The sequence below is a fragment of the Hemitrygon akajei genome, chromosome 3 (assembly GCF_048418815.1).
Source record: "Hemitrygon akajei chromosome 3, sHemAka1.3, whole genome shotgun sequence".
NCBI classification, from domain to species: Eukaryota; Metazoa; Chordata; class Chondrichthyes; order Myliobatiformes; family Dasyatidae; genus Hemitrygon; species Hemitrygon akajei.
Window position 1 is genome coordinate 173,274,375 of NC_133126.1, and position 25,183 is coordinate 173,299,557.

Here is a 25,183-nt window from a genome sequence, read left to right on the forward strand (position 1 = left end):
CTTGTGCCCCACAATTAATAATATGTATTACACTGATTTAACTTTCCTGACTGAATCATCTCTCACCCTAAATATGTGCTAATTTTCTTTTCATAAACTTCAGGTGCATTCGTATCTGGTGTCAAGAAACATTCAAAGAGAATAGAATAACTGAGGATTTGGATTCCAAACAAAGCTGTTCTTGTTCATAGCACTCAATCCTGAGCTCTCCGTTTCTCCATTTCATGTGCTACAATGTTTACTGAAAATTTTCATTTGGTGATTTTCCACTAATTCTACAATATATATTTTCCAGGAACAAGTACCCAGCAGTAAAACTCAGAGATTATTATTGATGGAGAAAACAAAGTTGTAACAATCCCTCAGTATTTAACAATATTTTGAGTATGGGGAAGTTCAATGCCAGATATTTCCTTTGACATTTGAAAAGAATCTCAGTCAGCTCAAGCAGAAAGCAACTAATTACAACCTTATGTGAAGCATTTGTGCGTTTTGAAAATGTACACTATGAAATAACCACTCCAGTTATAATTAATATCAAAGCCAAAGAAAGAGGACCATGGTTGAAGAAAAATATGTGGTATTTTACAAATAATGAAAAAAGTAACAGAGGAAGTCTCATAATGAATTGTTCTTTAAAACAGAAATGTTTTGATAATTTTTCCACTGTTGTTACTTTAAGATCTGTAAGGAATCTAGTTTTTACATTGACCCAAACTCTCCCTCCCACATTAAATCAAATTGAGCTTGTGGGGTAGGGATCGAATTACAGTTTCTTTCCCAAATTTAAGTTCCAGGATATTAATTCAATATTACACTTGACTAGTTAGAACTTACACAAAAGAAAATCCCATGCCACAATGGAACTAAAATCCCAATGATCTGCACATACTTAATTATCTATGATAAAACTTATTTGGCATGTTCTCAGTCAAGTACAAACAGAAAAGAATTACCTAAGATTTTAATGACTCTAACTTATAAAGAAGGCAAAATATTTTAGCCAGTAATATGGGAAAGGCGATTACAGGAGTGTTTGCGGGGGTGGGGGGGGGGCGTGGAATCACTCTTTCCTCTCACTTAAAGCTGAAGTGCTTTACAGAAAGGAACTAAAACTAGATTTTAATTTACATTTGTGTGACCTTGTTCCTTTCTTGGCTGTTACAGGTCTTTCAGTTTGTGAGAACATTGCAACAACATTTAGAGAATGACCATAGCCCATTAGACATAGTAGCAAAGTAAGGCCAAACAGCCCATCGGGTCTGCTGTGCCATTCCATCAAAGGTGATTTATTAACCCTCTCAACCTCCTTCTCCTGCCTTCTCCCAATAACCTTTGACACCCCGAATAATCAAGAGCCTATCAAGCTCTGCTTTAAATATACCAAATGACTTGGCCCGCACAGCTGTATGTTAAGGAATAATTTAACAACTCATCAGGAAATTTCTCCACTTTTGTCACTAAGGACTACATAATGGAACTAGTCTTTAGTAGTTAATCAAAGCCATGGATAATGAGCCAAGGCTTTTTTACATTAGCTCACAATTCTTGGCTATAATCCTTAACATCTTAATGTTTGTGCTGTAACTTCCCAATTGTTATTGACTGAAATTCCATTGGACCAGTCAATCAGGAAGGGGCTTCAGATTGAAACTGTCGTTCCCATCACACAGCTTGTTATAGAGGTTTACCGAGTGTTAGCAGCTGTTGATTTTTGAATGGACCATTCAAGTTTCTCTCTGAAACCAAGTGGAAATTCAAATGTTTTCAGAAATAAATGGGAGATGTTGATATCACTGACAAGGTGGAAAGGAGCACTGAAGATTGGGCAAGCAATGTATCTAGGAGGTAGCAAGTCGAGCAATGAAAGCGGTTCTTTTTGTGTCTGTAATTTATGGTCAGAACTATCTATATGTGCTTATATATGGGTTTGAGAAAATATCTTTCTTGTCAGTTGCTACTAGAAGTGTCTGATTGTCAATTGGCATTCTCCACTAAAAAAAATCACCATCATTGAAATTATGTATTGGATGGGGTGTAAGAAAAGAACTCTTTAAGCATTAAAGTTAGTCAGATATTCCCATTCATGGTGATACCAATAAAAGTCTGGCTACACAACAAACTTTGGGAAGTGGAATTTCGCCCAGACTGTGCTAAGGTGTGGTAACTTCATCACTCTGCAGATGTGGGACTGGGGGGTACCAGTGCCAGGGCAATCTGGGTCCCTCCTTAGAATCTCTCTGACGCATACAGGAGGATAGGAGTTGACTGCTGATCAGTAGACTGAGTTTGTGCCAGGTTTGGGGTATTTTTTCCAAAGACTATGCTGGCACCTTGGTCAATATGGATTTCAATAGTGGTGAATCCCCAAGCAACAAGATGGCTCCCATGATAGGGAAAGTGTTCTGTCTTGACCAAGGTCAAAAAAATCTATCATGATGTCAGGAATTGATGTTCAGTTCAAATGGATTTTCCAGAAGCTTAGTGAGAGTTGGAGTTGGCTTTCTAGCCATTCATATGTTTATGGAAGTTTGTACTATGCAGCTTTAACACTGAAGTTACCAAAAAGAATCAATTTTCTGGTTCAATATTATTCAAGTTTGAAGCAAAATTCTCTTTGGGCACATCCCATGTACCAGGGTTTGGGTCACTATTGATTATAGTGTGTTGTTTCTGACCCATTGGCTTAGAATGGATTCAGGTTTGCTGTGTTCAGCTTGGGTTTTAATTTTACACCCAGGCAGATCTCTAGAGTGTAGCAATAGAGACTACAAAGCCACCCAAGGATAAGCTCATGTGTTGGAGTAACTGAAACCAACTTAGGTCATTAAGGACAAGGTTGATGAATAATCAGCATTTGTTGCAAAAGAGCATTATGAGAAACAAGGTTCTTGGAGAGTAAAGGAATAATCAAATCTGAAAGAGATTCAGATACAAATTAAGGCTTTGCTAGAAAACAAGTTCAGATGGTGGGAGTGCAGGGGGTGGTAGGAAAGCAAGATAAGAACACACAGTTGTAAAGAATGTCTTTGTGACTTTACATGAGAGAAGATGATTGTGCACACAGCCTGTGTCAAGTAAAGGAACTTATACTTGATCTGGAAAGAAGCAAAATTCAATGATATAATATTTGAATAAGACTTCAAAAGGTTCGAAAAAAATTAAAGAGGTAGTGTTTTATGTCAGCCATTCCCAAAATATTGTAATTATATGCATAAGAGTACGTCAAAGAAAGGCTTTACATTTAGAAAGAAAATTTAAATTTTGTGATGGTTTAACATTCTGATTATCTACATTGTGTTTTCACTTTAATTAGCAATGATTTACTTTTAAACTATTATTTATATATTTTTGTGGGACAAATATGGCCTTGTTTGTTTTGTATATATTTTTCCAGAGTCTGTAAGTAATATGCATTGTACAGAAAAGGACATTGGGTCCTCAAAGTGATCAAGTTTCTGATATTTGTTTTCCATTTAATATGCATTTCATGCATTTTAGCGTTCTGCAAATAAATATGTTTTAATAAATAACCAACTGAATTTCATGTCACTTGCAGTAGTCTCTTCCCAGAGGAAGAATAAATGAGGAACTATTAAGTGAATGATGGCAGGTGTGGGAATAGCAAGACTGCAAATTAAATGTACAGTACTCAGGAGGAATGCCAAGAAAGGAGGATTAGGTGGCACAAATATATTCCTTTACGTGACAAAACAGTTGGACTAAAAACTACAGCAAGGAAAGTTACTACAGATTTTGCACCATGTAACTCTATCCAGCTATTAGAAAATATCAGGCTGGCCAGAAATTTGCAAAAACAAATCATACTTTTCTAAATAAAATTTTCAAGTAAATTAAGATATATATCAGTAAATAGATTAAAATAAATTTCACCCCGCCCTCAAATTCACCTGGTCTATTTTGGACACCTCCCTCCCCTTTCTAGATCTTTCTGTTTACTGAGGCTGAGCACTCTGTCCTTAGTAAGGGCCTCACCTTTGTCCCCTTTCGCCCTCACCTCAGTGAGTTCCACGTGTGCCAGGACATGGAGCTCTTCTTCCGCCGGCTCCATCTTCGAGCCCACTTCTTTGGTAGGGACTCTCCCACCCCCACCGATGACCCGTTCTCCAACCCTCCTCCTCCTCATGGACTCTCCGCCCAGGACTTCTACCCGCCCTGGATCTGTTTATCTCTAATTGCCGTCGGGACATTAACTGTCTTGCTCCAATTCCAACCTTACCCCCTCTGAACGCTCTGCTCTCCATTCCCTCCACAGCAATCCCAACCTTACCATCAAACCCGCTGATAAGGGGGTGCTGTTGTCGTCTGGCGCACCAACCTGTACATAGCGGAGGCACGACGACCACTCGCTGACACCTCCTCTTACCATGGTCTCCTCTGGACCATGACCCCACTAGGGAGCACCAGTCCATTGTCTCCCAAACCATTTCCGATTTCATCAGCTCGGGAGATCTCCCATCCACGGCCACCAAACTTATAGTTCCCACACCCCGCACTTCCCGTTTCTACCTCCTACCTAAGATTCACAAACCTGCCTGTCCAGGCAGACCCATTGTCTCTGCTTGCTCCTGCCCCACTGAACTCATTTCTGCCTATCTCTACTCTGTTTTATCTCCCCTTGTTCAATCCCTTCCCACCTATGGCCGTGATACTTCCCACGCTTTACCTCTCTTCAAAGATTTCAAGTTCCCTGGCCCCCACCGCCTTATTTTTACTATGGACGTCCAGTCCCTATATACCTCTATCCCCCACCAGGAAGGTCTCCAAGCTTTCCATTTCTTCCTGGATTCCAGACCCAGCCAGTCACCCTCTACCACCACTCTTCTCCGCCTCGCGGAATTAGTCCTCACCCTTAACAATTTCTCCTTTGGCTCCTCCCACTTCCTCCAAACTAAAGGTGTAGCCATGGGCACCCGCATGGGTCCTAGCTACGCCTGCCTTTTTGTCGGTCATGTGGAGCAATCTATGTTCCAAGCCTACACCGGTATCTGTCCTCCTCTTTTCTTACGTTATATCGACGACTGCATCGGCGTTGCTTCCTGCACATATGCTGAGCTCGTCGACTTCATTAACTTCGCCTCCAACTTTCACCCCGCCCTCAAATTCACCTGGTCTATTTCCGACATATCCCTCCCCTTTCTAGATCTTTCTGTTTGACTCCTGATGAAGGGTTTCGGCCTGAAACGTCGTCACTACCTCCTCCCATAGATGCTGTCTGGCCTGCTGAGTTCTGCCAGCATTTTGTGTTTTTAAAATAAATAGTTGTCCAGAAAGTATTTGATAAGCTGTCTCTCATGCACATCAGAAATAAATCCAGCTGGGGAACAAGGGAAGAAATGTACAGTGGGTCTTCCCTAGAACATCAGCTGCTTGTCTTTCTAATGAGGAACTAGTGAACTGGTAAAAACTGTTGACATTGTCTGCTGTAGTTTAAAAAATTAAAAGATCACCAGGAAAACATCTGATTGGCGTTCAGGTAATGGCTGTGGGAAATTACTGCCTCCTTATGGATGCAGTTAGGACATCTGTCACTTTGAATTGAGAAGTGCTTTCCTTAAATAACTGATGCAAGTTAGGCCATCTTCACCACACCCTCATCCCAAGTGCCCTGTTCAATCTTGTCAGCTTCCAGTGCGACACCCCTCCCACACCCCAACCCCAATGGCAGACTCAAAAGAACGAAATAAATAATCAACAGTCCAGGTGCAAAAGGATCCAAAGCAATGTGAAATTTTAGTGCAACAAGAGGTTGGTTATGTGACATTGACTGATTCAGGGATAAAACCAAAGCCATAAGGAACATAAATCATATCCCAGGTTTAATTAAAAAAAACAAAGTTCCTCTTGGTTCAGAACAGAAAGTCTAAGTTGTAGCAGCAACACCAATGGAGAACATGAATATTGGACATATTATTTTCTCATTTTTACCTGTTTTATTCCATCAACAATTCAGTACATCTGAACTAAAACATGTGAAAGAGCAAGTTTACAATGCACTTACCTAACAATACTGACAACAATCACTCTTTAACTCACGTTTGGGATGTTCTAATGGAGTATCCAGATTTTCAAAATGATAAATGTAAAGCAATATTAACAGTCTTATTTATTATAATGGTGGCAAATAACTATTGAAACAAGATTAAGACAGTCTGGGAATCAGGATCATTTCTTGGCATTACAATTTATTTCCATATCGCAACCTGGATGTCAATCTTGTAACCAAACTAAAAATTAGAAATTTCTGGGTTGAAGTTTTCAAACAGACTCAGTAACTCATTGGGTATAGGCTGTGGAAAGACTTCTCTGTATTCACAACATATTCTGAAATTTTTTTAAATAGTTAACTAATACTTCTTTCTGGCCACATCTTGAATGCAAAATCTCACCATAGTAAGTAAAACATCAAACATATTAAACTAACAAACCACTAGGAAAGGAAATGCTAAAGGGAGTTGGGATTTTCAACTGAGCAATGACCTATAGTTATTTAAGATGGCATAATTAAGGATTTGTGACTTCTGTATTGTGGAATCAGAAGTACAGATATTTATGGCAGAATTAAGATCATTCAGTTCATCATCTTCAGAGTCAGAGACACATGCAGCACAGAAAAACACCCTTCAGTCCACTGAGTGCATGCCAACTATCAGACAACTCAAATCCTACGAAGTCCACTTCATTTTCCCCACATTCCCATCAACTCACCCCAAATTCTACCACATCCCTGCACCCTAAGAGTAATTGTATGTGTGCAATTAACCCACCAACCCATACATCTTTGGAAAGTGGAAGAAAACCAAAGCACCCAGAGGAAAGCCACATAGTGACAGAGAGAACATGCTAACTCCTTATGGACAGCAGCAGAATGAACAGGGGGACCATACAAAGTTTAAGTTCAAGTTTATTATCATTGAACCATACATGTCATCATCATCGTCATGGCTATCCCTCATGGTCAAGGATGATGGTCTTCGTTCGTACAGAGCGAAGACACCTGTGGTGTATTTGTTTAATGTGTGCTTGATGTTGCACTCCAAGAAGCACACGATGCTTCACAAATCAACCAACTGATTCCAGTGGCATGGAAACCACGATGATTGGAGCTGATGGATTTGTTGCAGCCTTCATCCACCTTCACAGCCGTTGAGTTTGAAGTAACTTCGTCCGCCTGTTCCACCGTTGAGGTCTTGGTTGGATTGTTCTTTGTCAGGGACCTCACCCTCAACCTTACCACCATGGGTGACCCTACCAGGAGCATAGCTCTAGACGGCATCGCTCTCAGGATCTCAGGACCACACAAGCTTCTCCACCATGACAAAGTGACAATCCACACATGTATACAACTAATGAAAACATTGTTCCTCTAAGGTCAAACCACAGTACATACAGTCACACATAGCACATATACTTGTTACCAGGATTAGGGAGCTTGAGTTATATGAAGAGATTGGGCAGGGTAGGTTTTATTGCTTGGAACACAGGAGAATGAGGGTTGACCTCATAGAAGTGTTTAAAATTATGAGAGGCTATGTGTCCAAAACTAGGGGACATAGAATTAGGGTGAGAGTAGAAAGATTTAAAAGGAACCTGGGGAGCAACTTTTTCACACAGAGGGTGATGAGCTAATGGAAAGAGATGCCAGAAGATGTGGTTGAGCATTTAAATAGGTAGCTGGAAGGATATGGGCTATATTAGGATTAGCTGGTTGGGCACTGTGATCAAAATGGACTTGCTGAGCCAAAGTACCTGTACCCATGCTGAATTTTTTTAACCTTAAGGATGTACCTGGGATAGCTATGAGGAAAGATTGGATTTGTTTCCTATGAGGAGAAGAGTTGGAGGGAAAGTGGGGAGAAGCCCTTTCTACCCTGATTCATCTTGTGGCCGATTAGTGTTATACATTTCCTGCTTAATTTCCCCTTTGCTCTGTCCATTATGGCAATTGGTTCACACTACATGGTCCACCTGGCGAACACTGCAGCCTATTGATCCCCTTTCAGGACCACCTGAGCCAACCCGCCCCCCCCCCCCGACTTCTCCCTTTCACATTAACTTGGCCCCCAACCTGCCAGTGGGTTGGCACGCTCCCAGTGTGCCATTTCCACTACAGGGCATTCTCCTACCTGGTTCATAGCCTGTGCTAGGTTGCTGTTCATTTTCTGAACCTTAGGGTTCTTCTGGGAGTCAGGAATGACGAGCAGTCTTAATTCTAACAATTGTTCATTTTAGAGAACAAACACATAAATACTAAGCAACCTAAGAGCTAAGAAACAGTGCTAAAAGGTAAATGAACGGCAAAGAATGCGAAGATAAAAAGAATAAAGACGGGACCTCTGAAAAATCCATCACTTTTACAGATGAGAGAAGGAAAGTTTCTTGGATACGAATAAACTAGGTAATAGGCTACATAATTAAAGCAATTATGTCACATGGGTAATGTGGTAATACTTAGCCTATGAAAAATGAGAAAGTTGATAAACCGTTAGTTTAGCTGCTATACTGCTTTCTCAAAGTCAAATTCAAAGTAAAATTTATTGTCAGAGTACATACACATCACCACACTCAGCCCTGAAATTCTTTATCTGCCGGCATACTTAGCAAATCTATATAACAGTAACTGTAGACATCAGGAACTGTTAACTGTAAACAAACTGTGCAAATGCAGATATAAATAAATAACAAGCATGAAAAGCCGAATAACAGAGCCCTTAAATGAGTGTAGCTATCTTCTTTTGTTAAAGAGCCAGATGGTTGAGGGGTAGTAAACTGTTCTTGAACCAGGTGGTGAGAATCCTGACAACGAACCACCACATATTCTGGAAAAATACATGAGTTTCTTAAAATGTACAAATCTTATAAAAAATATTATTTTTAAAAAATGGTTTCCACCTCCTGCATGTTTTCACCATCTTCTGTCCCATTCCAGTCACCCTATGACAATTATTAGGGCACATTCCTTGCTTAGATGACCCCTCTCTCCCCATAGCTCCTGCTTCGCCCTACAGATCCCAATAGGGCAACACCCTTTCAGGTCTTCTTGAGCTTCACCCTGGCCTCTCTCTTTCAAGTCTGCTTGCTGTTTCCCTTTCAGGTCCACCCAAGCCTCAACCAACCTTTTCCCTTTCAGGGCCACCTGACGGGTCCATTATCAACTTTGCCATTTCCCCAATGGATCATCCTGCTACCTCTACACCTTCAAAATTCACTCTTGCTTCTTCACTCTGTCTTCTCAGACTCCTCATGCTTCACCGCACCTGGTGATGGCTTATCATTCATTTCCAGTCACCTTACATAGATTACTGTTGTGCATTTCTAGATTAGCTGCCCCTTCACTCTGTCCATCTCTTCTCCTACTGCCCCTGCTTCACCCTACACAGTCCACTGGATCTTCTCCCTTTCAGGTCTGTCAATTTATTTACCTTTTTTTCCCTATAAATTTAATGAGAGCATATACCCTATCTCAGTTTTTGGGTGATCTGTGAACTCTATAAGGGGAAAACTTTCGTTAACCCGAACAGTATAGGTTGCCTGAATACAGAACTATGAGGAATAGAAAGGGTAAATGGTAGGAAACTCTTTCCCCGTTGCAAAAGTGCATAGAAGGATAGGATAAATGGCAGGAGTTTTAAAGGAGGTTTGTGACTGGAATCTGGAACACAATGCCTGAGTTAGGTGATGGAGGAAGGTACATTACATAACCAGATCAGCACTTGAATTGCAAAGGTATAAGGAACCAAGTGCTGGGAAGTTCTGCGATTAGTACAGCTGAGCAACGCACACAAATTGCTGGAGGAACTCAGCAGGTCAGGCAGCCCTAGTTGGGTGGTCTTTCATTGATTCTGTTACAATTCTAGTTTTTTTTTTGCCTTTGTCCCGCCGCTGCCTGTAAGAAGTTTGTACGTTCTCCCCATGACTGCATGGGTTTCCTCTCAGTGCTCCAGTTTCTTCCCACAGTCCAAAGACATACTGCTTGGAAGCGGACCTGCCGCGCCTTCTTCAGTTTCTTCCAGTAACGTTCACTGGTGGTGGGCAGACCAATGTAAGGTGTATTATGGGAACCTACTGAGCTGGAGTGTGGAGCAGAGTCAGGCAGTACACCCAAATTTAATCCCAACTCAAATAATATCAAAAAGTCTAATGCTTCTCAGAAAGTCAAATACACACTTCTATACTTTATGGCGGCAGTGATATCTAACCAACTTTACATGCTAAATGTGTCTGTCCCTCAGATCTCAATTTAGCAATTAGATGTTCCCATTGAACCTCATAGGATCTGCAATCACACCATATGTTTCACCATTTCTTGACAAGTGCACTCCCTACAAACGCCCGTATCATGCATAGTAGTTTTCAAAAAGGAAGTAGTTGACCCAGTTATGTCCAAAATATGTAAGTATGACTTCTTCCCTCCTGTAATATCCATCTCCCAGTTGAGCTTCCATCATCCTCTGAATTTTACATAAATGGGTTCTTTCTTTTCCTTATTCTAACTTTGCTGCCACAGTGATCAAATACTTTTTATAAATTATGGATTTCACCTCCACGTTATGGAAAGGTGCCACAACATTTACATTCTTAATTTTTAATGACTGCTTGGCTCGAAGGTCTGCCTGCTAATTTCCTTCAAGCCCAGCATGGACAGGGACCCATAAGGAATGGATACAAGGTATCAAAACCCGAGAACGAATTAGAGCACAGAAGCACATAAGATCCATTCCAAGGCTAAAATGATAGCAATCTTCTCAAACGTTAATACTGATGCTTCATCTGATAATCTTTTCTGAAGAGTCACTTTAAACTTTGGAACATAAACATAATGACCTGTCACTGGGTCTTTTCTATATAGATATGTAAGCACCATGATATCTGCTTTGCTCAAATATCTGTACCACTGATACACAATCAGCCCTCATCTTGATCGGTTTTAAATAAACCGCAAAGGGACCATATTCAACACGGAACAACCCAAAACTTTGCACCAACCCCGCCGCCGCGCGCGCTGTTGTTTAGACCGATGACGCGTGAATGGCGCGCCGCGAGCCTGGGGGTGGGGCGATGCTGAACACGTGCGTGTGTGCGCGCGCGTGCGCGTGCCGGGCGGTGGGCTGGAGAACGCAGGCGGCTCGACACATGGCGGTCACCCGGGCTCGGCGTCCGAGGTGGCAGGAGTAGCGGCGGCGCTCAGGTATCCGCGGCACCCGGAGAAATGGCTTCCGCCCCGCCTTTGAAAACCAAACCGCATTGGCCTTTGAGCGGGGATTCCGCGTCCGCTGTATGGCGCTGGGGAGCTAGCCCGCGGGTGGATGGTGCATTGAGGGCCCAGGGGTGAGGGAGGTGGTAGCTGTCCTGTACAGGAGCCCCTCATCCACCGCCCAGGGTGCCGGATACAGGAGGGGATGGCCTTTCCTAGAGAAAAGGTGCAGGTTGTGGGCAAGGGCACTGCCTGAGGGTTGGGTGCAGGTTGCAGACAGGGGCTCTGCCTGAGGGTTGGGTGCAGGTTATGGGCAGGGACACTGCCAGGCAGTTGGGTGCAGATTGTGGGCAGGGGTTTGTGTGCAGGTTGCAGACAGGGGCACTGCCTGGGGATTAGGTGCAGGTTGTGGGCAGGGGCACTGCTCGGGTGCAGCACTACCGGTGGGTTGGGTGCAGGTTGGTAGGGGCACTGCCTGGGGCTTGGGTGCAGGTTATGGGCAGGGGCACTGCCAGGCGGTTGGGTGCAGGTTGGGGGGGGGGGGGATTAGTGACAGCAGGCATTCTAAGGATTGGGCACAGGCTGACAGGTACTGCCTGAGGATCGGATATAGAGGCTTTGGGCATTGCCTGGTGACTGTAGAATGTGGCAGATCATAAGCACAAGAGATTGTGCAGATGCTGGGAATCCTGAGCAGTGTATACAAAATGCTGGAGGAAGTCAGACAGCATCTGGGGGGGAATAGACAGTTGACATTTCTGGCTGAGACCCTTCTGGTCAGAATTGTGGACCATTTATTCCCCTCCATAGATGCTGCCTCGCTGGACTTGTTCCATTATTGTGGGTGTGTTGCAGAAGGTGGCAGGTACAACTTGAGGATCTGGGTGTAGAGGGGTGAGAAGAAGCATTGCTAGGAGTCCAGGTTCAATGATGGAGCAAGCACCTCCCGAGGATCAGATGCATTGGGACTGGTGTTGCCCAGGGTCTGGGCACAGGTAGCTTTGTCTGCTGCAATACTGAGATTGCTGGAAAACATAGTGAGTTTTGTTTCAAATTTGAATTTTTCAGTGGTGATCTTTAACGATTGTAATCAGCTCTTAAAAATCAGGACTTCAGTAATAATGTACTTCTGCTTTAAAACAACAGATTTCATGACATATGCCAGTGATATTAAACCTGATTCTGATTCACTGAGTTTTTAAATAAAAGAAATACAGTAACTATAACTAAATAATCAATACAGTGTGTTATTTTGAATAACTTGATCATCTTTGAATGGTGCAATGTAAGCAAAGGATCGTATATATGGATCTCCATTTCATATAGAATGAAATGTATAACCTGTCATATCATAGATGTGTAATTACTTTAATTGAATTTGAGAATGATTTGTGTTTAGCAGTAAATAAGATCTTGTTTTGTCATCCAAATAGCTATAACATTTGTTTCCAAAATTTATTTTAAGATGTAGTTGGCTTGCTCGGTTTGTCCTTGTCTTGTCTCAAATGCATTATAGAACATTTTAAAATGAAACTTGCTGCTAAGACCTTTTATTATTTTTGTAGGTAAAAGTTTCCGTAGCCAAATACATTGGCTCTTTTCTAATGAGGTTTCTTTTTTATCCCTTAAGTTGTGGCTTTTAATGTTTCTGAATGGATGTTTCTCTTGCTTTTTCTTGACTTACTAATAAGTACAATAAGTTTTCAGAAAATTAGCCATTCACACTTGTCCTGATACACCTTTTCAGTGGTGTGATTGATCTTCGTGTAATTAGTCTTAAACATGTATCTGTTCCAACTGAGAATTTGTGCCTGTCTTTCATATAAATATAGGGGTCTTGTAATATGATGGCTGAGTTCCTGATGTTTAGGGTCGTGTATATTAGCTAAATTGCTGATGTTTCGAAGCCTGCACCAATGATTTAGAGACACAAGTTGGAATCTTCCCTCCACCCCTACTGTAGCTAGGAGATTTAAGGTTGGGGAGGAAGCATTAAGAAGAAGGACGCCTCACGTCTTAATAAGCTGGTAAGGAAGGCGGGCTCTGTCGTGGGCAAAGTACTGGAGAGTTTAACATCGGTAGCTGAGCGAAGGGCGCTGAGTAGGCTACGGTCAATTATGGAAAACCCTGAACATCCTCTACATAGCACCATCCAGAGACAGAGAAGCAGTTTCAGTGACAGGTTACTGTCGATGCAATGCTCCTCAGACAGGATGAAGAGGTCAATACTCCCCAATGCCATTAGGCTTTACAATTCAACTGCCAGGACTTAAGAACTTTTTTAAAGCTATTATTAATGCTTTTTGAGTTAGTGATTTAGATGCATATCATATTATTACTGAGTTAGGTATTGTATGTAATGAGTTTTTGCTACAACAAGTGTATGGGACATTGGAAAAAAAATGTTGAATTTCCCCATGGGGATGAATAAAGTATCTATCTATCTATCTATTTGCTACCTATCCCTGACCTACACATGCTATCCATATGCTAGTCTGTCTGTAATTTTAGATCCATAACCTTGTGTTTGTTTCTTACCCAATGACCCCCTGAAATCACCTAAACTTAGTTCATGGGGCACCTAATGTGCAATGAATGATGTCCAAATCTATTGAGCTGATTTTAAACATAAAGAGGGGCAGTTGGGTTAAGTATTATGTTCATGTAATCGAGGTTCCCATCTCCTTATTGAAACTGATGTACTGTTACTCTCGTCTGGGGCATGGGTTCTTTGTGAAAATTGGCAGAATGAAAATATCCCCTCTGTCCATTATGGGACCTGTGTGTAATAAGTCTGGAGCGTTTCAGTCCAGTTCCTCGTGGACATGATCTTTCAGTACAGTACTACTACTAGTCTGAGTTAATTATCTATATCACTTGGGAAGGGGAAAGTCAGGCTGGTGCCGCAGGTTGTGTTCTTCTCGGGTTGAGGCTGAGTGCAGTAAGTTTAACTTTGTACCTACTAATGGTTGACTAGAAAGTGAAGAGTTTTGTACGCCACCACTGACCATCCCCTTTCCCCACCACATAAACAAATGCGCACGCAATCACAGTCTAAGCTAAGCTAAGCTAAGTCTCCAAAAAATTGTCCTATCAGCCCTTTTGGGTTCCATGGCCTTGGACAAACATTACTAAAGCAGATTACCACAGTTACTATATATGTAGAACTGTATGCAAATGGCTGAAGTATTTGGGAAATTCAGAAATAATGAAAGGCCTTAAATTCACAGCGTTCATTCTCACTGAGCATTTTTTTTTACCCAGACTTCTAGATTGTACTTTGCAGTTTAATTGGCAGCCGTTCCCCATTTCAAACATTTATTTCATCTTCCATCTATATAGCATGATCACACTGCCAGAAAATGCACTTCAGTTACTTTTCTGACAGTGCCTCGCAAACCAATAATTGCCATTACTAAGGGCACAGGAATTCTCTTACTTACTGATTCCTTCCAAAATGTATGCTTTTCTGCTTTGGAAAAATGTTGCTGTTCCTTCATTCTGGGATTCTCTATCCAGCAATATCATCAGCAGAAGGTTCACAAAGGTAGTTCTTTGTCATTCATGGGCAATTATAGGTGGCAATAGTTGTCACCCATGCTGCACGAAAGGATTTTTTAAATACTACGGAGTATAACTGGTGGGTAGTTTGATGCATTGTTAAACCGTTGGTCAAATTTTCCCAGTTAGAGCAGGGTAGAATTTTTCCCTCTGCTTGTTCTGTGGGATGAAGAACATTGTAAATTATCAATGGAATGTAGAAATAGGGAGAGAAGCAGATAAATGAGAAATTCAATGAAATTTCACTAAATTTACTTCTAAAATATAAGATCTCCAAATGCCTTTCATAAACGAATCGGTAAACCCATCATGTTTGTCTGATATCGATGCTGTTTGTTTACAGTATTGTGCCATGGATCGTATTACTAATGTTTGGGTTACGGTGAGATATGTCGGATCCACAAAACCAATTAAGGGAGATGATTTCAACTCCATTTGGGCTGGAATTTAAAGAGTGCCTAATTATCTGTCTCATAGGGGAAAGAAGCTTATGATCACCATTTCGTTCCTAAAATTGAAGAAATAGTTGATGCTGTATTTATATTAAAGCCTTTTTTACAATGTCTCCACAGGCAAACTATCAGAGTATGAAGGAGCACGGCAATAGCAAATGCTGTAAAAGATACTTCAAAGCAAATCTTAGAGAACAACTGAGGTCCCATCACAGCAAATGGAACCGATTAGAAGGCTCGTTGTGTTCACAAAGACAGCTTTATTATCAGCAGAAGCAACGCTTGTGGTTGTCAATCAGGAAAAAAAGGGCCAAGTCTGTGCTCAGGAAGGACCTTCCGGATTGTCAGCAGCGTGGGTCTCCAGAACACATTGAATGCACGAGTGTGACATCAAAAGAAAAGTCATTGCTTGGAGTCAATGACGTGTCAGCTGAGAAGGCACATAAACCAGAATCCTTGGCATCCCATGAGGAAGTGGAGGGTAACGGGAGTGAAAGTTGGAACAGCAATACTGTAGCTCCAGATACTGACTTTAAATCAACCGTTTTATATGGTAAACCTGAATCAGAAAACGTAGCTGATCCACTTACTTTCCCCAAGTCCATACAAAGGAAAAATAGTGGGCTTATGGACAATATTACAAACCAAAAGCTATCAAATGGATATAAAAAAATAGACTTACAAGTGGGAAGAGATTTTGTTTCCATTAATGTACCTCGCGAGACAAAACGGCAGCTGAAAGGGCGCAAAATCTCTCTGCTCTGTAAGAAACCTTCCTCTCTCTTTAGTTTTTATTGTAGAATATTTAATTGTAAAAACAGGCGGAGAAGAGCTGCCACTCTGAGAAAGGAGAAGCTAAGACAGACACAGTGTTCAGGTAGTGTCTATGTAAATCCTAAAAGGACTGGCCAACACTTGGATAAAATGGCATGTGATATTTCTTCAAAGTCAACTGCCAAAGGCAAGGAATCCAACCAGAACATGAACTTTTCTTCAGTTCAGAGTGGTGATCCATCAGAAAATGTAAAGCAAGTTAAGAATTTGTGCCTGACTAATTGCTGTGAAGTTTCAAAAATGGCCCTTGATGAAGGGATGGATGCTTTGCAAACTCAAATGCCTCATTTTGCTCATTCAGTTAATCAAATGCCCAATGAAAACTCAGAAGTAGCGTGTTCTCGTTCAGGCCCTCGTGCTTCTGTCAATCAACTCTTGGTCCCCAATAAGTGGCCAAAGCCTGATGGATCACACCACTCATTTGCTGCCTCACAGGGAAGATCTTTAACTCAAGCCCCAGTCTGTGACGGGGAGATGCAGGTCATCAATGCTGTAACAGACTCTACTCCACTCTCATGCAATCACACCAGCGTTCCTGTGACTGAAACTGGCAAGTCTGTATGTTGTCAAAGTGATGAGCCATGTCCAGTGCTTCAGCCGCAGCTGCTGGACCATATTTACTATAGATCTTCAGAGGAGCGTTCTGGCCATGCATTAGTGAGGACTGAGCAGCCAGCACATGGTCAGACTGAGAAAGGGAAGGAGAATGAATCTCGAGCCTGTTCTGTTGCCAGTGAACAATTAATATCCTGTATTCATGGTACAGTTTCTGGTTTAAGAAAAACTATTTTTTTGTCCTATCATTATACCCTGTTCTGTAATTGAAGAGTTAGAGTTCAGTCATCAATGTTGGGCTGTTCACTTTCCCACTTTTTTTTGGGGGGGGGGGGCAGAATATGGGTGTTGCTTGGCAAGGTCAGCATTTACTGCCTATTTCTAATTGTCCTAAAGATCGTGTGGTGAGTTTTCACCTTGAACCCCTGCAGTCCTTGTAAAGCTATTCTTGCACTTTTGAGAGCGTTCTAGTGTCTCGACCCAGTGACAAACGAAGGAGCTGTAATAGCTTTCAAAGCCAGCATAGTATACAGCTTGTAGAGGAATATAATTTGTGCACCTGAAACTTTTATCTATTTTGATAATAGAAGATTTGGTTTTGGAAGCTAATGTCTCTGAGCGATGACAATAGACTTTGTAGAATGTACAGAGTACCATCTAGAGATGGAGTGTTGGTGGCACAGTTATTAAAATATTGAAGTACCACATTCACAATCTGGAGAGCAGAAGTCAAATCTACCGTGGCATGTGTGGAATTTAAATTGCAGTGTACCTGAAATTTAAGGGGGGTAAACTTGCAATGATGGCCACAAGAAGCTCATCTGCTTCACCAAAGTCTTTCATGGGAGGAGATCTACCCTTACCACCTCCTGGCAATATGTGATTAAAAACCTAGCTATGTTGTTAGATCTTAAAATTCCCTCTGAAATGGTTAAGTAAGGTACTGCTGCAGAACCATAATAGCTACATAGAAACACATTGAACTTGGTAGACCCTCCAACATTGATGTAAGCACCAAATTCAAAAAGGGCTAAGTCGATCCCAGACTGATAGTGTTCAAAATTCTTCTCACAGACACCTGGGGTTTGTTACCTGAACTAAGACGGTCCCATAGTACAGTCCAACAAATCCTGCTACCACTAGTCCATCACTTAAGCTACTTTATATCATTGTAAGAGAGTGCACCTTTAGCCACTTTCTTTTCTTAATAGAAATACAGTATATTGGAGGTTGTTGCTCTCTTGCTTTTAAATGAGCAACTTAAGCAAAGCTTTTAAATGTTAGTTGTCTTAATGTCAGAGAAAGTTAAAAGCCATGGGGATTTGTTTGAGTGCTTGATAGTAGGGTTTGTTTCTGCTGCTTGATTCTATGACCAGTTAACAACCACGCCATGCCCATCCAGCCTTTTCCACTTTATGTAGTTGATTCAAATAATAAATATAGTTGACAGAGTTAAATTAGTTTATGGTAGAACTGAATTATCCTTAGTCTTGCAAAGTGTCTTAGGAGTTATAAAGGGATTCATGATTAAAGTTTATTTATCGTGTGTATATCAGTACATCCAGTGAAATGCGTCTTTTGCGTTAACAACCAAAGATGTATTAGGGGCAGCCCACAGGTCTGGCCACACATTCGGTGCCAACAAAGCTCAGCTGAACAACAAAGGACATAACAAGCAACAAAACACAGGAAAACAGGCCGCTGTTCTTCCCTCACATCTTCTCATATTAAGAAAAAGGTCACTGAGTCATACTTCACCAACCAATGTCGTCATGATACTTCTGCTTTTAAATCCAGTTGATTTCTCACAGCTGTGGAATTGAAGACATTAATATGTTGAATTCAAGCTTATTATCATATGCACACTGTTTCAATGTACATTTGCAATGAAAAGCTAACCTGAAACAGCATCATAGGCACATAGTGTCATATAAAAAATAGGCACAATAAAAACAGAAAATATACAACATTTTTACAATAATGGACATAAAATAATTTAATGAACAAAAAAATGTCGATTTTAGTGCAAAGTGATTGAAGTGGTCATAGTGTTGCTAAACTGAAGTGATTAAGGATTTACCAGTTGCTTCCAGAAAAAAAAATGGTTGAAGGGAATTAACTGTTCTTTAGCTTGTGTGGACTCCAAGTTTTCATGTTCTTTGTTAGTTTTATATGAACTAGTCTTAATTTCCTTTTTATGAAGAAAATGTTTCAACAAAAACATTTTAAATGTGCAGAAAAGGGGCATATAAAATTATCTATCCTGTCCAACTGTAAATAATTGTATATAAGTGCTGGAAACACTCAGCTGGTCAGGCAGTATCTGGAAAGATGAAATCCATTATTATTTCAAGTCAGTCCAGACCCAAAATGATAAGTGTTTCTCTTTACACATGTGCTGCCTGACCTGAGTGTTCCCAACATTTTCAGTATCTGCAATTATTTTGATTTTCTTGTACTGCCGGTGGCTGCTGTTCAATAAATAGAGTCACAGAGTCATGTAGTATAGAAGTATGCCCTTGGTCCCAATATCTGTGCCAACTGTCAAACACTAGACTAATTGCATTGACAGGCACTTGGTCTCTTGCCTATCATACCTTAATGATTCAAGTTCACATCCAGATGTTTCTTAAATGTCATGAGAATGGTTAAAATGTGAAGTGCAAAGACATGGATTGTGAAACATTTTGGAACATACTGTGTTGCCAGCCATTTGACCACTCTAAATTGATAGCCATTTTGGATGTTTGAAATCTTTGAGTTGACTGACGTAGCCTGGTCGCTGGGCATTCTATCCACAAAGTGTGCAGACATTGTGGAGCAAAACCTTAGTTCTCCACTTAAAACTGGTTATTTTTTATCAAAAGTTAATTCCTAAAGGTAACTGATTCCCCTTCATCCATCTAAGACAATAAGTAATGAAGATGAAACTTTGAATAATCATCTGATATTTAAACTTCAGGTTGTTTCTCTGCTTTCTTCTTATCTTGACCAAAGAGATCATTCCCATTGCTAAAATGACCAAACTTCATGTATGACCTTTACTCATTAGTGTTAGTGAGGCGATTGATTACAGATAAAGATACTAAAAATAAGTTTGATCTAACACACTCATGCACTTGTTGAATGGTGATCAAAAAAGAAAAATGTGCTGAATTTCTTTTCAACATTTCTTCCTCTAACTTCTTGCCTTCATGCTCCACTTATACTTTACTGCTTTCTTAGCCAAGGGGACTACAGTCAATTCAAGGTGGACTGGGCTTGTATCAGTTAAGGGTGGACCTTTATGATCAATGAAATTTCTAATGTTGAAGTCATTGAAACCTTTCAGTTTGAAACTAAAATGTTCTGTGAACCTTCCTTGATTGCTTCCTGAACTGTGTTTGAATGTGCTGAGAATTAATCAGAATATTGCTATGGGAAACAAGTAATAGAAGTTTTCTGTTTGTTTAAATAGTAAATCATTATGTTTTTATGACCCAGAAATCTTTCTCCACCACTATTGTATATTTTGAAAATGTTTATTCTTATTATCAGGAAGTTTCTCTTCTGGGAGACATCTGATCACATTTTAATGGCTTGGCTATTGGTACTTTTTACTGTTTAGATGAGATAATACATATTGCATTGTACAGGAATAAATACTGTCTGGAAGCACTCAACCCAACTGGCAAAGCTTGAACAGGTTATTTTAGCAAGCCATCATTTATAACCAGGAATAATATTTGATACGCAAAATTTCTATCATAATTTTCCTTGTTTTCTAGCTTTCCTGGATGAATTTTTGAGAAAATATGGTAGCCTTATTCCACTTACTGAGAGAGATGTTCTGATGAAGTTAGAACAGATCTTCCATCAGGATTTCCGTGATAGGTATGTCAATCACCTCCTGTTGACTCCTTGAACAGATTGATTTTGTGCCTCCCTTGAATACTTCAGATGCACCATGACCTGATAGATATGCAGAAAAGCTAGAAGTTCCATGTGGAGCTGCCTCCATTTAGCTCAGCAACTGTGAGAACGGTTAACAATCCTGCAAAAGTGTAAACAAATATACACATCTGAAATTTATGCACATGTCCAATTGACTGTAGTCCCACTGTAGAGTGTGAACCTTTCCAGCAATTATGCTGAGAACATTGCCAACACAACCTGCACTAGATGTGTTCAGTGAATCTATCTATTACAATGAAGAGGAAGTACTGTAAAGAACGGGTAAGTTTCAGGTAATTTATGTTTTTGTTTTGTATTGGATGGATTAATTCAGCTATTTTAAATTTAAACATAGCTCATATTTAAACAGACATTTTAGCACATGACGTGGATTAAATGCCTAACTAAACTAATCCTTGGTGCATGCACGTTGTCCATATTCTTTCATTCTCTGTATATTCTAGTAATTATTTAAGAGCCACTTAAATGCCTTGATCATATTTGCCTGCACTACTACCTCTAGCAGTTCATTCCAGGCACCCAATACTCTATGCAAAACATCAAATTTGCCTTCCACATCATCTTTGAATTTACCCACTTCACTTCTAGTTTTAGACATTTGAACCCTGGGTAAATCAAATTGGCCGTCTGCTCTATCTATGTACCCAAGATCACCCTGTACGTTGATAGTCAAGGGTCCTGTCACTAATGATGTACCGTCCATTTGCATTTAATCTCTCAAAATGCAACACTTCAAGTTTGGCTGGATTAAACTGTGTCTGCCATTTCTTTATGTTGTACATTGTTTAAGTTTTTGAATATTAGTGAAGCTCGTGAATGTAAGAGAATATGCAAACATACATATTTTTAACAGCCTGTTAAGCTTGGTGATGTTCCTTTATTATCTGTCAAAACATTTCTATAAGATTTACAATCAGAGGGTCCTGCCAGTCAGTTCTTGGTGGGCAAGTTCTCCCTGGGATAATCTGCTCATGGTAAGATCTGAGCAGCTCTGAAAAAATTCAGGCCATTGCATATTTTTTAAAGTATTCATGAAGAAAGCAAGTTTAACCAATAGATTCACTTAGCAGTTATGTCAGAAGCTCTGTGGTTCAATATCAGGCTGGACATACATCAGATAGAGGACTAACGAAGCTAATGAAACTCATGTGAATACTGTTTAGTACCTAAATGTGTACATTGTACTGAATGGCACAACAAAGTTGTTGTTCCTGGTACCCGACCACTAGTTACCTTAAATTCTGAACAAATGCACAGAATGTGTTGCTTTTGTTATATGCTATTTATTGTCTCTTTTTCTTTCATCTAATCCTCTTTTCAATTTATTGGGCCTTGCCTCTTCCTTTTATCTGTCAGGTTTCTGCAAACTATTCAAACCATTGTTGGACCATACGCTAGAGTTGTTAGATCTTGCATTCTAATTTGTATGTGAGAATAACTGATCACAACTATTGTAATAACCAACAAAAACATGTTTCTGAAACAGCAAAATGAGGATTAAGACGTGTTCTATTACATCTTTACAGATAACGAAAATTACTTATAGCCATTTTGCAGATAACTGCAACACCGAGTAAGTTAATGCACAATTATTCCCATACTTCAACTTTTTTCTACCCCACACATTATTTCAGTTTTAAAATAGCTGACTGAAGCGGAGCAGTGAAGTCCATAGCTTTCAAAGTCTACATTTCCATCTCACAAATGACCATTTTTGCCTGGACTGGAGAGCTGAGTCTGTGAAACAAAGCTCAATGCTTTAGGAGATCAGGGAAAAAAATTGACCAGAAACTACTCCACATAATTTTTTTTTTGTATCCTTCAAGAAAGTCTAGTATAAGACTTTTATTAAACAGCATAACTATTAAGGAATGATATCAAAATGTCTTAGAAACTGACATCATGTCTGTAGTACATAATAAATATTAAATTGTTGGAATTTCCTGAAAAATTGCTGGAAATAATCAGGAGTTTGGACAGAATCTATGGATGTTACAGGTCAGTATGTTCCTTCATAGCTCTGATGAAAGGTTATTCACTTACAAAAACAACCTCATTATTTCTCCAGATTTTCTGTCTGACTTGCTGGGTATTTCCAAAACTTTGTTTAGTTTTAAGACTCCAGCATCGACAGTACTAAGTACATCATTTTGTTACACCTTCTGCAGGAAGGTCTTCATCAAGATGGAAATCCGAAAGTACCAGAAAGCACAAGTGAATAAACCTGTGTCCAGTTTTCAAGTAGTTTACAACAAGCACGTTTTGACTTTGGACGACCTTGCCACACTTTATGGAGAAAACTGGCTGAATGATCAGGTCAGACAAGAATATGAATGATTTTTATCTGTTACTGATCTATTAGCAGCAAATGTATCTCACAAACTACAAACTTGATTTATTGATGGTTAAGTAAATCTGAGCTGCTTCTTAGACTAAAGGAAGTTTACATTCTCCCAGGTTGCCATAATCAACATCCTAACTCAAATTCCATTGTTCTGGCTATTTGAGTCAAACAATTTAGATACCACAGCAGTTGTGTAATTGAAATCCAAGTCATTAAATAAATCTGGAGTGAAAGCTAGTGTCAGTAATGGTAACAGTGTAATTACTGTGTTGTTGTAAAAGTCCATCTGATTCACTGATGATCTTCGGGGGAGGAAATCAAGCATTTTGACCCTGTGTGTCTCAAATATGATTCTACAGCCACTGAACTCTTTGAAGTGTTGATTCTTACCACCCTCTGGAAACTTTCATTTCATTGGTATTTACAGGTGAATGACAAGTGTCAACTTTTCCAGCAACATCCATGTCAAATTTTATAAAAGGCAACTTATTAGAACTTTTTAAAAAAGTGTTATTTATTATCTTGCAGGTAATAAACATGTATGGAGAATTGATCGTGGATGCTGTGCCAGATAAGGTAAGATAAGGACAAGAAAAAGGTGACTTCTGGTTTAAATTGCTTTATCATAGTTTTGAGGTGATCTCATGCTTTACTAATCATGGTGGTTCATATATTTCACATTTATAAGATTTAAATCAATTTCCATATGCTTAAAGGATGCCAGTAATGCATTTGAAGTAGGTTGCCTTCTTAAGGGTTAAGTGAAAATTGAAAAGAAAAAGCTGCATATACTGGAAATCTGAAATAAAAACAGAAAATTTGGAAAGCATCTGGGGAATGAGACCCTTTGGGTCTTCAACCTGAAAATATCAACCCTGTTCTGCATTCTTCATATGCTACTTAACCTGATGAGTGTTTCCAGTTATTTCTGTTTTTAAGCACAGCGAGTTACTTATCTGTACTGATTAGTTTGAAACTGATTTAACTAGGGTTCTCTGCTGCTCTTAGAAACAAAGCCAGTGGCTTTGTTTGTGATCATTATCCAACATTGTACATGGGAACTTTCTAAGTGAACAGTGTTTATCTCTGTTGCGATGCACTAATACTCATGCAGAATGGACATTTTCAGTGGCACAGCCGGTTGATCTGCTGTTCCACAGATCCACTGACCTCCAGTGTGGGGCTTGCAAGGTCTGGCTGTAAACACATTGGTTTCTCTGAGTGTTCCCAGAGAAGTGTCAGGTAAAAGGTTGAAGGGTCATTGTAAATTGTCTTGAAGCATGTAGGTGTACAGTAGAACCTGTTGTGAAGAGGGAGATTATGAATAAGCAAATTGGATTACTTTGTGAACTAGAATGCAGTTGTGAAGCAAAGTAGCCTCTTATATTGTTTACAAATATAGATGTTTATAGTGTGGTTCACATTTATTGATGTCTTGAATGGGAAGGAGAAGAAAGTGGATAGGATGGGATTATAAAATTGGATTATGATATGGTAATTATAAGCTAAGAAGGTTTTCTCATTAACCTTTGTCTTTTTCAGGTTCACTTCTTCAATAGTTTCTTTTACAAACAGCTTCAAACTAAAGGATATAATGGAGTTAAGAGGTGGACAAAAAAGGTGCGTCACCAAAAAGAGGGTTGGGCAGCAGCCTGTGGTTATATATAGTGCTAGGTATTGAAATCAGCAGCTATCGATGTTTTAATATACGTTCAAACAAAGCACTTATTCTCAGAAACAAGAAAAAATCTGCAGATGCTGGACATACAAGCCACAGATAAAATGCTGGAGGAATTCAGCAGGCCAGGCAGCATCTATGGAAAAGAGTAAACAGTCAACATTTTGGGTTGAGACCCTTCAGCTCGAACTGTCGACTGTTTACTCTTTTCCATAGTTCTACTTGGCCTGCTGAGTTCCTCCAGCATTTTATGTGTGTCACTTATATTCAGACTCTTTCTCCACTGTGTACATGGTACATAGAACAGTACAGCACAGGAACAAGCCCTTTGCCCATAATATTGTACTGAACCAATTAGTAATCAATTGGCTAGCTAAACTAATCTCTTCTGCGTTCACAATGTCCATATCCATCCACTTTCCTCACAGTTATGTGCCTATCTAAATATCTCTTGAAAGTCTCTAATGTTTCTGCCTCTACCACCATCACAGGCTGTGCATTCCAGGCGTCTGCCACTCTAAAAAAAAAAACAACTTGCCCCTCACCTCTCCTTTGAAATTACCTCTCTCACCTTAAATGCATCCCCTCTG

General features: G+C 40.1%; 2 protein-coding genes across 3 annotated transcripts in view; both read left to right on the forward strand.

The window, feature by feature from the left end:
- anos1b (anosmin 1b) overlaps positions 1–3,521 on the forward strand; it is a 139,101-nt gene extending 135,580 nt beyond the window's left edge. For both annotated transcript variants that reach the window (XM_073041350.1, XM_073041351.1), the window contains exon 14: positions 104–3,521. The gene's annotated coding sequence lies outside the window, so the exon portion shown is untranslated. The remainder of the gene's footprint in view (positions 1–103) is intronic.
- A 7,566-nt stretch (positions 3,522–11,087) lies between these two features.
- Positions 11,088–25,183, forward strand: part of LOC140725638 (uncharacterized) — a 35,234-nt gene continuing 21,138 nt past the window's right edge. The window contains exons 1-6 of the mRNA XM_073041352.1: positions 11,088–11,209; positions 15,349–16,822; positions 20,385–20,490; positions 22,740–22,887; positions 23,444–23,491; positions 24,458–24,535. Of these exons, the coding sequence (XP_072897453.1) occupies positions 15,364–16,822; positions 20,385–20,490; positions 22,740–22,887; positions 23,444–23,491; positions 24,458–24,535 (1,839 nt within the window). The 5' untranslated portion in view covers positions 11,088–11,209; positions 15,349–15,363. The remainder of the gene's footprint in view (positions 11,210–15,348; positions 16,823–20,384; positions 20,491–22,739; positions 22,888–23,443; positions 23,492–24,457; positions 24,536–25,183) is intronic.